The 14,926-nt window shown below is 36.6% G+C and overlaps 1 protein-coding gene across 3 annotated transcripts in view; it reads right to left on the reverse strand.

The window, feature by feature from the left end:
* The window catches only part of KIFAP3 (kinesin associated protein 3), a 213,127-nt gene that overhangs the window by 90,242 nt on the left and 107,959 nt on the right, over nucleotides 1–14,926 (reverse strand). For all 3 annotated transcript variants that reach the window (XM_074308323.1, XM_074308321.1, XM_074308322.1), the window contains exon 11: nucleotides 581–681. In XM_074308323.1, the coding sequence (XP_074164424.1) occupies nucleotides 581–681 (101 nt within the window). The remainder of the gene's footprint in view (nucleotides 1–580; nucleotides 682–14,926) is intronic.

The following is a 14,926-nucleotide window of genomic DNA, read 5'->3' on the forward strand; positions in this document are numbered from 1 at the left end:
GCTGCTTTATGGTGCCTTTGCATCCTCAGTATTAGTATAATAGGTACATATCCTAAGTGCTTAATAAATGCTTGCTGACTTAGCTGGGTGACCTGAGATGAATAGGGAAGAAATCTTTGAGTTCTACCAAGTCACATATACACCATTCCATTTCTTTCCTCCTCTGCATGGGTGATTCCCCCATATCTTGAATGCATTTGGTCATCATCTCTACCATTTAACATCCTTAATTTTCTTCCACACAGCTCAGGCACTACCATCAATATGTGGGAGGAGGCAGTCTTTGCTTATCCTCTCATTTGTTCATGTACTCTTCAGGTTAGATGGCATTGTTTTCTATGTATTTTGAATTATCTATCTGTGCATTTAAATATCCCTCAAGAGAATAGAGATTCCTTGAAGACAGGGATCACTTCCATTTGTGTCTTTTCATGTATAGAGCTGTTTAATAAATGGCTGCTGAATTGAAATGATTCATTTAAGGATTGTCAAGGAAGGTACAAGGAAAGAAAAGTAAGAAAAATAAGGACATTTTACAGATTATTCTTAAAAAAAGAAATTAAAAAAATAACAGACCTACCTGTGGTATACAATCAGTATATGCAAACATTGATTTAAATCGATCATCCATGCTTATATGGTAGAGAACACACATTGCTATTTGCTTGTAATTTTCATTTCCTGAAATGAAAAATCACATATGATTTTTTGGCATATTACCCACAAATACAAACATATAGGGAATTTATTTTTAAGCTCTTAAATGTATATCCAATGCTAACGATCTGACAAACTTTAATTTAATTTCCAAGTGACAACGAGAAGATTTGAATTACACTCAAATTCTCTTTGAAAGACAGTAAGATCTTCAAAAGTTAATATGTTTTCATTGAAGTGAACATGTGAAGAAAGGAACTTTCAGAAAAGGAATAATAAAGTCATGATTATGAATAGTTGCTATTTTCTTATAATGTATAATAATAGGCTAGGATATTTCATAGCCTTACTTTACTAACTTCACCATTGTATAAGATTAAGAATATACAGTCTAAGACTTTAGTCTTATTATGAATATATATTCATATATATAGATATGCTTTTATACATATGTATATATATAAAACTTAAAACTAGATTTATTAGTTATCCTCTATCCTCAAAACTACAAAAAAAAAAAAAAAACAAAACCCAAACAAAAAAAACATACCCTGCAATCAAATACCATTTTCTGAATAGACAGAACACTGAATTGAGTCAGAAGAGATGGATTTAAACTTAGCTCTCAAACTCACTGATACTAAAGCAATTAAAACCTTACTGGGCTTCAATGTGCTCATATGTAAAAATAAGGGGCTTAGGATCCCTCTCCCTACCCTACCATGCTCCACCAAAAACTTCAGCCCTGGATTATTCCTACCATTTGACTCCTCAATTACAACTCATGTGCTTTTTGGTCAGAGCTGGAAGAAGTCACAAACTGTGCAGTCAGGTACATTATAAATTCATGTTATCCAATTGAAACTGAGTTGTCACGGCCACAAAGCAAAACTCTTACTCATTTCAAATTGATTCCCTATTTTATTCTCCAAAGAAACTATTCCAAACTTTTTCTTTTCTTCTCAAGACTACAACACTTTTCATTACTCCCTTTCTCTTAGCTGAGAATCCTGCTTCTTACTTTACAAAGAAAATTAAAGTCATTCAATGTGTCTTCCCTCTTTTCTCCTTATCTCAAAGCTCTCTTGATATCTTCCACTCTCCAATCTGATAATGAGGTGGTCCTTCTTTCTAAGGCCAAACCTTTACATGTGACCCTGATCCCATCTCCTTCCTTCTCCCATGGATTATATCACCACCTTTTTCTAAACTCCAATCTTTTCCTAAGTAGTTTCTTTTACCACTGCCTTCAAAGCATGCACAACCCATTTCATTCTTAAAAGACTATCACTAGATTCTGCCATTTCCTAACATTACCATCCTATAACTCTCCTCTTTCTTAGTCAAATTTTTGAGGGAATGGGGATGATGATGGGGAGGGGCGACAATTTATATTCTTTATCTCCACTTTCTTCTTATTCTTTCTTCAACCTTCACCATTTTGCTTTCAACCTTATCACTCAACTGGAATAGCTCTTTTCAGGTTACCATCAAATCTCTTAATTTCCAAACTGGAAAGTGTATTCTCTATTATCCGTGCTCCTCCTGAACCATCTAGGTCCAGTGGCAAGATAGAAATTGGGATACCTGGAGCTGCCCTGGATGCAGTGAGAGGCCATGGCCTTTCTAAGATAAGGTCATTCCCAGGTCTGTTTGGTTGAGGCAATACTCAGTCAGTGATTAAGGACAAGTAGGAAATGAGGCAGAAAATAGCAGGAAGGAGTAAGTGAAGTAGGTGAACTTGCATAGCTCTCCCTCACTGAAAACCAATTCACTTGTAAGTTGTGGCATCCCTTATCTCTTGTTATGGTCTTCTAGAAGAAAGGGGACAACCACCTCTGAGGAGTAGCAGCTGCCCCTTTGTGGTTCCACTTGGGCAATGGCAGCTCCTTCCCTTCCTTCTTCCTTCCTTCCCTCCCTTCTCTTCTTTTCCTTCCCCTTTCCCTTCCCTACTTCCTCTTCCTCTGTTCATACAGGGATCATACCCTTACCTGTGGGTACTCTACTCAAAGGAATGTAAAGTTTGATAGCTAGATATCTTGGGGATTACAGGTTAGATTTCTTTCTTAAGGACCACACCTTACACCCAAATTACTCTATCTAGCTCTCCAATAGATCCTAGCCCAAGCTTCACTTGACCATTGTTTGGGTTCTGCTGGCTCAAAGTAAGTATAAATAGCAATTATTTCTGGTTTGGTCAGAATCTTCCAGATTGTTTATTTATTTTCACGAGGTAAGAGAGGCCATACATCCTTTGCCTCTCTTCTTACCTAACCTTAATCACTGAATGAGCATTGCCTCAATCAAACTGAGACCTGGGAAAGATCTTCACTTGAAAAGGCCAAGGTCTTCTTCCACTGCTTCTGGAACATCTCCAGTCATTCTCTATCTGGCCACTGAACTGAGATGGCTCCAGAGAGAAAGTGAGACTATAACCTTGCACGGCCCTCCCTCACCTAAATCCAACTCACATATGCCCTCTGATGTCATGGTCCTCTTCAAGAATGAAGAACAAAAACAGCTGATAAGAGTTTTTTCATGTGACACCATTCTTTCCTGGTTCACTTCTCCTATTGTTTACTTCTACATCCATCCTTTTCCTTTGCTGGCTCATGATCCACATCATGCACCCTAAAGGTAAATATTCTCCAATATTCTGTCCTAGGCTTTCTTTTCTTGTTTCACTACTTTTTCTCACAGATCTCATTAACTTCCATGAGTTTAATTATCATCTCTATGCAGATGGTTCCAAGATCAATTGATTGATGGATCTATCAATCTATCTATTTCTAGTTTCTTCCCTGAGCTTTAGTTCTGCATCATTAATTATGTATTAACATTTCAAATTGGAGGTCCTGAAGACATATCAAGTTCAACATATTCAAAATAGAACTATCCTTTCTTTTCCATTTTCCCAAATCCACTCCTCTTCCAAATTTCTCTATTTCTGTTGAAGGCTCTCCTGAAATTTCCATTTTGGGAAAGAACCCAGACCAGCTATCCTTCATTCTCCAAACTTTAAACAAGATTCAGTTGCTTTCTCCTTCTTCTTCTGAGACTTCTACTGGTGAATTGCTCCTCAAAATCAATTTCAAGGAAATTCCCATACTAGTCTCCTTCATTTTCTAGGTTTCAATACCAGACCTCTTAGGACTAACAATTATCTCTCTCCTATCACACTTTTTCAACTCTCTTTTAGGTGTTACCTTTTTCCATTAGAATGTTATGCTCTGTGAAAACAGGAGTTGCCTTTCTTTTTACTCATATTTGTTATCTCCAGTGATTAGCTTAGAGGCTGGTATATAGTAAGAGTTTTAATAAAAGCTTGTTGACTCGAAGGTATCACCATTCTTTCAGAGTACTAGGTTTGTAAACTTGGCATTATTCTTGACCCCTTTTCTCTCATATAGTCAATTGATTATTGCTATTTTTACCATTACGGTATCTCTCAAATCTAACCTCTCCTAGTTACCCAGCAAGTATCTTAGTTCAGGCCCTTATCACACATCTTGTTTAAATTATTGCAATGTTCTAATTGGTTTTCTTTCCTAAAGTTTCTACTTTCTCCAATTTATCCTACACACTGCTGCCAGAATGATTTTCCTTAAGCAAATATATGACCATATCCTTCCCCTACTCAATAAACTCTGATGTTACACTATTGATTAAAGACCATAACAATTTGGTACCAAGTTATTTTTCCAATTTCACTGTACAATCCTTCCCCATCTCTGGAAGCCTGTCTCAACTGGTCTGGCTCTCTGTTCCTCATGCATCTGTTCCTTTAACCATCCTCCATTTCTGGAAGGCACTTCTTCATGCCTCCTGCACAGAATTCCACTTTTTGACCAAATTTAGGGAGCATAAACTATTAGTGTCCTCCCTCCCAAACTATCTTGTATTCAATCAAGAGAGGATCTAAGACTAGTATATTATAAGAAAGAGATGCTATGCTACACATCAAAGCCAATGATAGAGCCCCTCTTTCTCAAGAGTCTCAGATTTGAGAAATATTTTTTAAGATTTTAGGGTTTCCTGCAAAACCAATTGTATACATAAAAGTACTTTGTAACTATAAAATGCTTATGTAAGTTACAAACTACCATGGCATCCTACCTAAGTAAGATTTTATGTCATCCATGTCAGCAAACAGATGAGTCAGTCTCTGAGAGAATAGAGTCTACTTATTTTACCTGCTTTTCTCATTGATATTAAATACCATAACCAAATTGATTAAGGAGGTTTCCACTGAACAAAATAATGAATGACTCCATCAAAATTCTTTGTCTTTCATTAAGATCCCAGCCTTAACTCACAATTACTTGTCATACTACTCTATATTCATTTGTGTGTCATTATATCTCAACAATATAGTAATAGATGCACTGAAATGAAATCCAACTCGACTTAGCAACTAAATTTAGTAGTTACACAAAAGAGAGAGGTGTCAAGATAAGAGGTAAAAAATAATACGAAATTACTTAATTTTAGAATATGCTACAATATAATTTGAATTCCATTCATTACAGAATTTTAGAATTGAAAGGAATTTTAAAGATTATCTATATTTAATCTATTAGTTTGATATATAGGAAATAATGGAGTGTCAACAGATCACTTTATATTTGTAATAATATAAAATTCATAAAGCCAGCCTCAGAACTAAAAGGCCCAAAGGTCCAAGTCTCTGGCCTTAGATGCACACTGTTTCTAATACAGGATAAGTCACTTAAGGTCCCTCTCTCAGTGCTCCAGACAGTTCTCTAATACTTTCAGTTGTAGAGAAAGTGCTGACCTTCATTAATAAAAGAAGTTTCCTCTTTTGACAGTTTCCTCTTTCAATGAAATTAACTAGTCTAGTACCTTTCCCTATAAAATACATCACTTAAAAAAATGAAATATTTCTTCATTGCACAATGAAGATTTGTTACTAAGTAAGTGGCATTGTATTAATACAGTGATTTTCTGCTATAAATAAAGGCTATATAAAAATGTACTTAAGAGATTCCAGCCTTTTAGATTAGAACTACCTATGGTAAATACAAGATACATTGAGGGCATAGCAGGTTTGAGGATCAATAAAAATTAATATAGTTCCTGTTCTCTAGGAGCTCAAAATCTAAGGGTGGAGACAAAGAGGGAATGCAAGCATTGCCCAGAGGCACTGTTGTTGGGTGCATAATGAAGTGACAGCTAGTCTGAATACCTCCCTTAAATGAAAGATATTGAAGGAGTTCTCCAGCTGTCCATCAGCTACTCTCTCCAATTAATATGGACAAAAGGGACTTAGGAATAGTAGGTACTGATGAGGTGTGAATTTCAGGGTTGATATGATCTTAAAAGAAGATGAAATTCTTAGGGTACATGATGAAGTCCAAAGGTAACCAGTCAGGTGAGAAATAAAAGAGAACAGTGATAGGGAACAGCCTATGCAAAGTTGTAGAGGAGGAAGATGGAGTTTCACGTGAGGAATCATGAAAATAGAGACAAAATTTAGCTTACACATTCAAAATAACGAGCACTTCTAATGTAATAACAAGCAGTCTCAGTCAAACTAACAACTGTTGAAGACTTTGGCTTAAAAAAGGAACAGGTCTCCCCCTGAATCTAGTCCATCTCTAGTCATCCAGTCGTCCTGATCTCTATCTGGCCACTGCACCCAGATGGGTCTGGAGGGGGAAAGTGAAATGGGGACCTTGCTCAGCCCACCCTCACTCAAATTCAATTCACTTGCATGCCATAGCATCCCATTCCAATGCCTTGCTCCTCTTTGATAACGTTGGACAAAGAACAACTCCTTTATGTTTAATTTTTTTTCCCAGAAATGTTTTCAATTTGGGGTCAAAAACACATTTTTAAATATGTCTAGTTCCACCCCTACTAAGCCTGACACTAGACAAAATCCTATGTCCATCTTATATTAACCTGGCTTTATTATATTAAATGATTTTTCTATTTTCTAGTCATTACACTAAAAATACTTTTTTAAAAAAGTGATTTATAATAAACATAACTTTGCTGAGCTGTAATGGAGAAAAATGAGGAATCAATAATATTACAGCAGTTGAAAGTCTTAAATGTAAATGACTATAATGATAGTCAAATTCTACTAAAATTCATTATCGGTGTGGAAAGTATAGTTCTATGTGCTAATAAATATGTATTGCTGTTAATGGTGAAAGAAATTTGGAAAAAGAGGTTCACAAGTTGGGAATCATAATGGGTAGAAAGAGAACCAATTGTTCAAATGGGTGAATGCTCTAGAGAGGAAAGTATAAGTGTAGGTTTTTAAAGAAAGAAGTGAGAAGAAGTGGGAAAAGATATATAAAGGCAAGGTAAAGGATATTTATTAAAGTAGAGGTTTTGGAGAAAAGAATCCCAAAATGGTGCTTCAGTATGATAAGAGGTTAAGTGATTGACTCAGAAATCAGAAGACTTGAGCTACTGTCCTAGTTCTGACTATAACTACTAGGTGATTCTGGGTAAGTCCTTTTGTTCCTAGTTGCTTGTTTATAGTATAAAATTTGAGCCAGATGATCTTCCACTTCTGAAATTCTCCCTTTTATAAGGCAGATTATCATGTTTCTTGATCAATGGATAACAGAAAAATTTAGTACTAAAATCAAACTGAGACATTAATGCTATGAATAAAAGTAACAAAAATGAGTAGTTCCCATAAAAACCAATTTACATAATTTTAATGTAAAGTGCCTCCCAACATAGTTTTTTCTCTGAGTTATTTGATTCATCTGAATTATCTGATCAGTATGTTTTTTAAAATAATTTTTCCTCATATTTTATTTCAAAATTTAATTTCCCCTTCTCACACTAGAAAGCTATCTCATATAACAAACAATTATATAAAGGATAAAGAAGAAAAACAGAAAAAATCAGCAAAGCTAATCAATAATAAAAATTCTGACATCCACATTTGTGGTCTCCCTCACCTCTACAAAGGAGTGAGGGGAGGTATTTCTCATGTCTCTTCTTTGGGGCCAAGCTTGTTCTTTGTAATTTTACAACATTCATTTTTAATTGTTTTGTGGCTGTTGTTATTTTTATTGTTGTCATCATTGTGTATATTATTTGCTTTATTTTGCTTACCTGCATCATTTTATTAAATCTTTCCATGCTTTTCTCTATTCATCTTGAGTTTTTTTTTTTTTTTTTTACAATAGTAATATTTCATTTCGTTCAGGTACTACAGTTTGTTTAGCTATTCTCAGTTGATCTTAATCAACTTTGCTTTCAGATTTTTTACTACCTCAAAAGTGTTATCATATAAATACTTTGGTATGTAAGGGGCAATAAACATCCATGTTAACAGGATAGGATCCAGAGGCAAATTAATCTTATATCCTAGACTCATCTACAAGAACACTGAAGATTAAATGAGGCAGTTAAAGTAAATAATTTTTTCTCTAATTTTCAAGTCAAGAGCTCTATCCTCCAAGGCACCTCATCTATAAAGTCTTGGAAAACCAATTGGCACCCTGTGCAAGATAAGATTTAAAATACCTTGTTGAAAAAGATATTAAGACATTATTCTACTATACTTCATTACAAGAGGCATGAGTTGGCAGAAGACATCTTTTCTACTTAGGTTTTCATCCTATACACACAGAATTGCAGAATTAGAAGGAATCTCTGAGGTCATTCTATTCAAACCCAAATAAGAATTCTACCTATAACATCTATAACAATTATCCTCTTTTTGAAGCTCTTTAGAACAAGGAAAGCTCACTGTGCCTAAGAAGGCCCATGTCACTTTAAGCAGCAATTCTATATGCTACAAAGTTTTTCCTTCTTCAATATTGAATGGATCTCTGCTATTAAATGACATATCTGTAAAGAGTTTCACAAAAAAGTGTTATATTAAATGCTAGCTATTGCTATAAGTGTTATTTTGCAATCTATCAATGTCTTCCCATCAATAACATATCTTGCCTATGCTCTTCCATATATTCTCCAAAGGAATTTGTATACCTAGTTGGAGGAGAATTTTTAAGGCTGTATTTGGCTCTATGGAATAAAATATATTTAACAGACAATAAAAAGTAAATCCAGTATTACCTTTTCTGTCAATTGTGCCAAATATGGTCTAGCCCTCAAATGTTTTCTTGCCCCTCCAGACTAGGCACTTCTATATCACTCTGGGTGCCTAGTTTTTTTCTGAGAGTGACAGGAGCCTTATGACTTCTGGTCCACTAGTTCTTAAGTCCACATTTTCTAGGCTGAATGAGGATGGTCAAAGAAGGAAGCATGATGTACAGGTAGAAGAAGAAAGGTAAAACATGGATGGCTTTTCCTGACTAATGTGCCCTCCATCATCAGATTTGGTAGAAGACTTTGTATACTTGACAGAATAGCTTTTTTTGGGGGGGAAGTGTTTCAGATCTTTTGATTTATCTTATGATGTTTCCCTATGATACCCTCCACTTCTAGCTCTTCATGTACTCAGACTACTTTATCTAGTTTGTATGGCATGATGTATGGCATGAAGACTTCAAATAGTGCCTCCCTATCCTTGCTTCAGACCCCAGTGTTATGTGGAAAGGCTAGGGAACATGTCAGAGAGTTGCTGATGTATTTAGTAGAAATATCTTGAAGGTTTTTAGGATCAGAACCAATTAATTTTTAGTAATCTAGAACTGACTGAACACATGTACTGTCTCCCTTCTCAATTGCTCATGAAATAAGATCAGTCACAGACAATGAAATTTGCAGTTTACATTGAGGGGAAAAGATGTTGCAAGCAAGGGCTTTACAAACAAATATTATAATTACTATAGTAACCTGAACCTTAGCTCACTGATTCTAGACATTAGCAACAACTTAGTTATGTGACATAATCCTTTTTATTCTCAAATTACAATGTTTTCTAAATGTGAATACTTAGCAAATTTCATCACAAAAATGTACTTCTTTTGTCAGATGATTCCAAAAAGGACAGAATGAAAGGACAGAACAATTTAGGACAGGAAGGAAAGACATGGAAAGGTTTCTGAACTAGCCTGTACTCACTTCCCTAACAACAGCTGTGGACAGGGAATGGTAGTGTGTAACGAGCTGTCGTCTCCAGAAGCTGCTGGATCGCTCTCTGGGAAGAGATCTGCTGTGTCTACTCAAATCTCTCAGACAGATTCTTCTTCCTGTAGTGAACCGTTGTCTCCAGGCAGTTGCTGTTAATTCTTGTCCTTAGAAGTGACTTCCCTTCCTGCAGAGAGCCCCGTCAGGCCTGATGTAATGCAGAGAGTCTTCTCCTTGAATCTCCTCCAGCTCTTATCCTTCTCCAGGCCGATCTGCTCTCTGCGCCCAGTGCTCTCTCTTTTATTCTCCCAGAGAATGGGCGTGGGATAATGCAAGGGCTTCTGGGAAGAACCACCCCAGCCAATGAGCTTGCCCCCTCTATCAAGTCAACCTGAGTTCTCACCTTGTAATTGTCCAGAAAACCTGAATTCTCACCTTGTCACCATCCAGACAACCCGAGTTCTCACTTAGTAATCCTAACATCTCCCCCTTTCTTTTGATTTAGAACATAGGACAGTCATGACCTTGAAACATAAATCCATCAATATGGGAAGTATTACAGATAATTACATAAATTACATAAGCACATAGTAACATAGTAACGTAACACATGCTAGAAGTATATAACATAATCATAAATTGAAAATTTATAAATGTCCATAAGTCCATTGTCCATTAGTCTCATCTTGTGTGAGGAAGTCCAATGATTCCTGCTGGTTTTTAAAGTTCTTTAACAGTCTTATTATCCATGCTCTTTCAGTGTCAGATGTTTCTTAGATCTTCTCCTTTATTTTGAGGCCTTTCTCTTTTTCTGTCTCTCTCTGATGGACAAGGCGAATATGACTTGTTGGCACCCATCTGATTCCTTCTCCTGCTGAAGAAATACAAGCAAACCCTCTCCCCCAGGCAGTTAACCTATCTAATTTCCTTCTATTTACCACTTTCTAAATCTCTTCTCATCATCTGACAATTACATTGGAGTTGTTTGCACTGGGCACAGCCCTGTTGGTTTAAAAGGCCTGTATTCTCCCCAAGTGTAATCCATTTTTGCAATCTGATTGCCTTTTGACTCACTTATCAGGTAATCCCTTTCTGCCATGTGATTGCTTTTCTGCTAGTTGATTAAATCATAGTCCTGACCTTCTAAAGGTTCTTTGGGTGTAGCATTAGCTGCCATCATGTCCCAAGTCTTTTTTGCCTGGGGTCCTGGACCTGGGCCCCTCATCCCATTTCCCTGAATTATTCTACACTCTGATGCCCAATGGAGTCCTCTGTTGCATTTTGGACATGGGGTTTTAGGTCTTCTTTCACCCTGTCTTCTCACTGTATCTCCATACCTACACTGAGCTCTTAGATGCCCAATTTTTCCACATTGAAAACATCGCCGAGTTTCTCTAGAAGTCCCTTGCCAGGAGGGACCCTGCCTTTCCACATTCATCATTGTCCGGGTGTAAAAAGCATTTGTTCCCACTGTAGCACAGCGTCTTATGATCTCCTCTAAAGGAGCATCTTTGTCTAATCCCCATATAATTCTTTTGCAAATCTCATTGGCATTTTCCTTAGCCAGATGTCTGGTCATTATTTCTGTAGCTGAATTTTCTCCAATAGTTCTTTTGACAGCAGTTTGCAAACGTCCCACAAAATCTGCAAAAGGTTCATTGGGACCTTGCTGTATTTTAGTGAAAGCCTCTCCACGATCTTTCTGTCCAGGAAGGACACCCCAAGCTTTTATTGCAGCCTTAGCAATTTGTTCATATATTGTCATGGTATAATTAATCTGTTCCGAATTCTCTCCATACCGACCTTCACCAGCCAAGTGCTCAAAAGTGTATTGTGTGTTAACTCCTATTTCCAAATTGCATCTGACTTGAATTTTACATAATTCATGAAATTCCGCAAGCCATAATAAATTTTCTCCAGGTTCCAGACATGTCCTTGCTATGGATTTCCAATCATTCGGGGTTAGGACTTCATAAGACAAACCATCTAGTAACATTTTGACATAAGCTGATGTAGCCCCATAAAGGGTACAACCTTTTTTCAAATCCTTAATTGTATTCAAATCTAAAGGTGCATATCTTCTCCTTTTTTTACCTACAGAGTCAGTATTTTCAATCACAGGATATGCATGTATAAAATCACTTATATCCTGTCCTTCTCTCTTAGCTTTAACCAATGCTTTTTCTAATCTTGTCATAGGCTTAGGCTGCTTCACAGGCAATTCTGTTTGTGTTTCTGCCTCTTCCTCTCCTCCTTCTTGCTCCACCCATGAAGGGTTAATTGAGGGAGGAGATGGGAGGTGCTCCTGTTGCTCAGAATTGTACTTAACTTCATTGTTATCTGATTCATCCTTTTCACCTAGTTTAGTTGACACTTCCCCATTTTGCTCCTTCATCTCTTCCTTTAGAATAACATTGTTTAAAGCCAATTGGATTACATTGTATATATGAATTGTATCTTTGGAAATTGAGTTTGGCCTGGAATTGTAGTGTTCACCTAATTGCTTTCCTACTAATTCCCATTCATCTGGATCCAATTCTTCTTCCAGAGAAAAAGAAGGACATATAACCTTCACAGTTCTTAAAAGTTCAGTAATCTCCTCTAAAATTATAATCAATCCTTGGCTTTTCATAACCTTGATGATGCTCTCTAAACATTTTCCTTGAACAGAAGGTGTTTGCCCCATTTCAGCTATAAGAGATTCCTGGTTTAGTCCTTAACAAGTTCCTTATTTATCTATTAGCACACTCACTTAATCTTTAACAAAGTTTCCTCGTTACTCACGGTTCTGGGTCAGAGAGACTGAGATCTGGATGGGAGGCTTTTCCACTGGAATCAGGACCGTATCTGTCCCTGTTCGGGCGCCAAATTGCGAAGGTCTGGTCTAGCTCCTCTTGTCAGGATAAGCAAAAGTCCTTGCCCCACGTTGGGCGCCAATTGTAACGAGCTGTCGTCTCCAGAAGCTGCTGGATCGCTCTCTGGGAAGAGATCTGCTGTGTCTACTCAAATCTCTCAGACAGATTCTTCTTCCTGTAGTGAACCGTTGTCTCCAGGCAGTTGCTGTTAATTCTTGTCCTTAGAAGTGACTTCCCTTCCTGCAGAGAGCCCCGTCAGGCCTGATGTAATGCAGAGAGTCTTCTCCTTGAATCTCCTCCAGCTCTTATCCTTCTCCAGGCCGATCTGCTCTCTGCGCCCAGTGCTCTCTCTTTTATTCTCCCAGAGAATGGGCGTGGGATAATGCAAGGGCTTCTGGGAAGAACCACCCCAGCCAATGAGCTTGCCCCCTCTATCAAGTCAACCTGAGTTCTCACCTTGTAATTGTCCAGAAAACCTGAATTCTCACCTTGTCACCATCCAGACAACCCGAGTTCTCACTTAGTAATCCTAACAGTAGTGGCTCTTTGGCAGTCAGCAAATTGTTATTTAAAGCCTATTCTACTTCTTTTCATTTCACATAGTAATAAAACAGTTTCTAAGAGAGATTAAATGATCAAAATGAGGTTTAGGGTTTAATCTCCTTAATTATGAACTACTCTTTTACTTATCTTTGGAATAAAAAGATCCACGTTGGTTCTTAAAAGTACAATTTAAGATAAATACTTATAACCTTATTTAATGGCTTTCTTAAAGAATAATGGAGGTTCATCTTTGCAAAACACCTCACTAGGAGCCCCAAACTCTACCCAATGGCTAGCATTCTCCTGTGAATAGCAGATATTTTAAAAAAGGCTCCCCTATGACTAATAGACTATCAATTATACCCCAACGGCAGCACAAACAAGTAATGTTACTTTGCCAACAGTCTGTATGTTGGCAGAACACCAAAGATTAAACGAATTTCAAGCAACACAGTAAAAAAATTGACAGTTTTTAGAACTAGATCCTTAATGACTTGTGGATTAGTCAAATCTACTCAAGTAGCAAGGGCAGGATAAAAAATAAATGTCCCAGTCATTACGGAATTCTTTGGTATTTGTGATAATAAACATAAATTATGATGAACTCATTGGGTATTAAATGCAGAAGTCAGAAGTACTTCCATAGGATTTCCACAGGAATTTACCATTAATTAACTGAATCGTTGCTTGAAAGTGTTACTGAATTATCTTAGCACTTCTGCAGCCATTCCAGAAAATTTGGTCATTCCCAGATGAAGGCAGTTAATGCCTTAACAAAAGCAATCATTAATTCTAGTAAATGATTTTGTGGGAATTATTGCTGTTATAAAATACATTTTAAGAGTTTATAGAAACAACTCTTTTTTATTTTTAAAATAAATTTGCAGCTGTAGGTCAGCTGGAACAGCTGGAACGGAGAAGAAAAAACCCAAAACTAAGGTCCCTGGGCTGCTTTTGAAACTGATTTTCTGCCAATTAAAAAGCAAGATGCATACTGATTAGGTTCAGAATTCAAAAAGTCTTCAGTTTCTTCCTTCTCCACCACCCCAAGCTTTGAAGTGATTAGTAAAGGGCCATTCAACAACTAATTTTCTAAGACATTTGGGATTCTGAAACCTGTATTCTTCATTTATAGTTCAGTCAAGTAAAAATATGAGTTCTGAACACCAGAACTCTAAACCAAATTTCCGTTTGTGCTATAGGCCTAGACCAACACTCTGTGAAGAGAGTGAGAACACAAATTATGGGCCACGTTATTAGCCAGATTCTCATTCTCCTATACATCCTATGTCTGCCTTCTAAATACAGGACTCCCTTTGAAGTGCACAAAGACTTTAAATCCAGATGAGAGCAGTGTGGCAATATGAGCACATCTGTATCAAAATGGAGCAATACTAAAGTAATAATATTCTTGGATTAATCAAGACTGGAACAACTATTTAATGCAATTATTTTTAGAAAATAAATATCATTATATGGAGCTGTATGTGTGTAAGTGTACACATACACATATGCATTTCAAACCTATTTAAATCTTATTCTGAACAAAAGGTCCATAGGTTTCATCAGAGTGCCAAAGTGATCCATGATACAGGGAAAGTTAAGAATTTTTGAACTATATAAAATAGGAATTCTTTTTTTTTTTTTTGTTAAAAAGACAAGTTCAATTTTCATTTTTAAAAAAACAAATTATAAACAAATTCAATTCAAATCCACAAACACATGTCATTTACTTGGATTTCTTCACCATGCAATAATTACTTTCAAACTAGTTGCAGTATTTTAGCTTAATAAAGCAGATCTGAAACTGGATACAAAAATCAGATGCTTTTTGTTTTGTG

Source organism: Sminthopsis crassicaudata, chromosome 4 (genome assembly GCF_048593235.1).
Source record: "Sminthopsis crassicaudata isolate SCR6 chromosome 4, ASM4859323v1, whole genome shotgun sequence".
In the NCBI taxonomy this organism is placed as follows: Eukaryota; Metazoa; Chordata; class Mammalia; order Dasyuromorphia; family Dasyuridae; genus Sminthopsis; species Sminthopsis crassicaudata.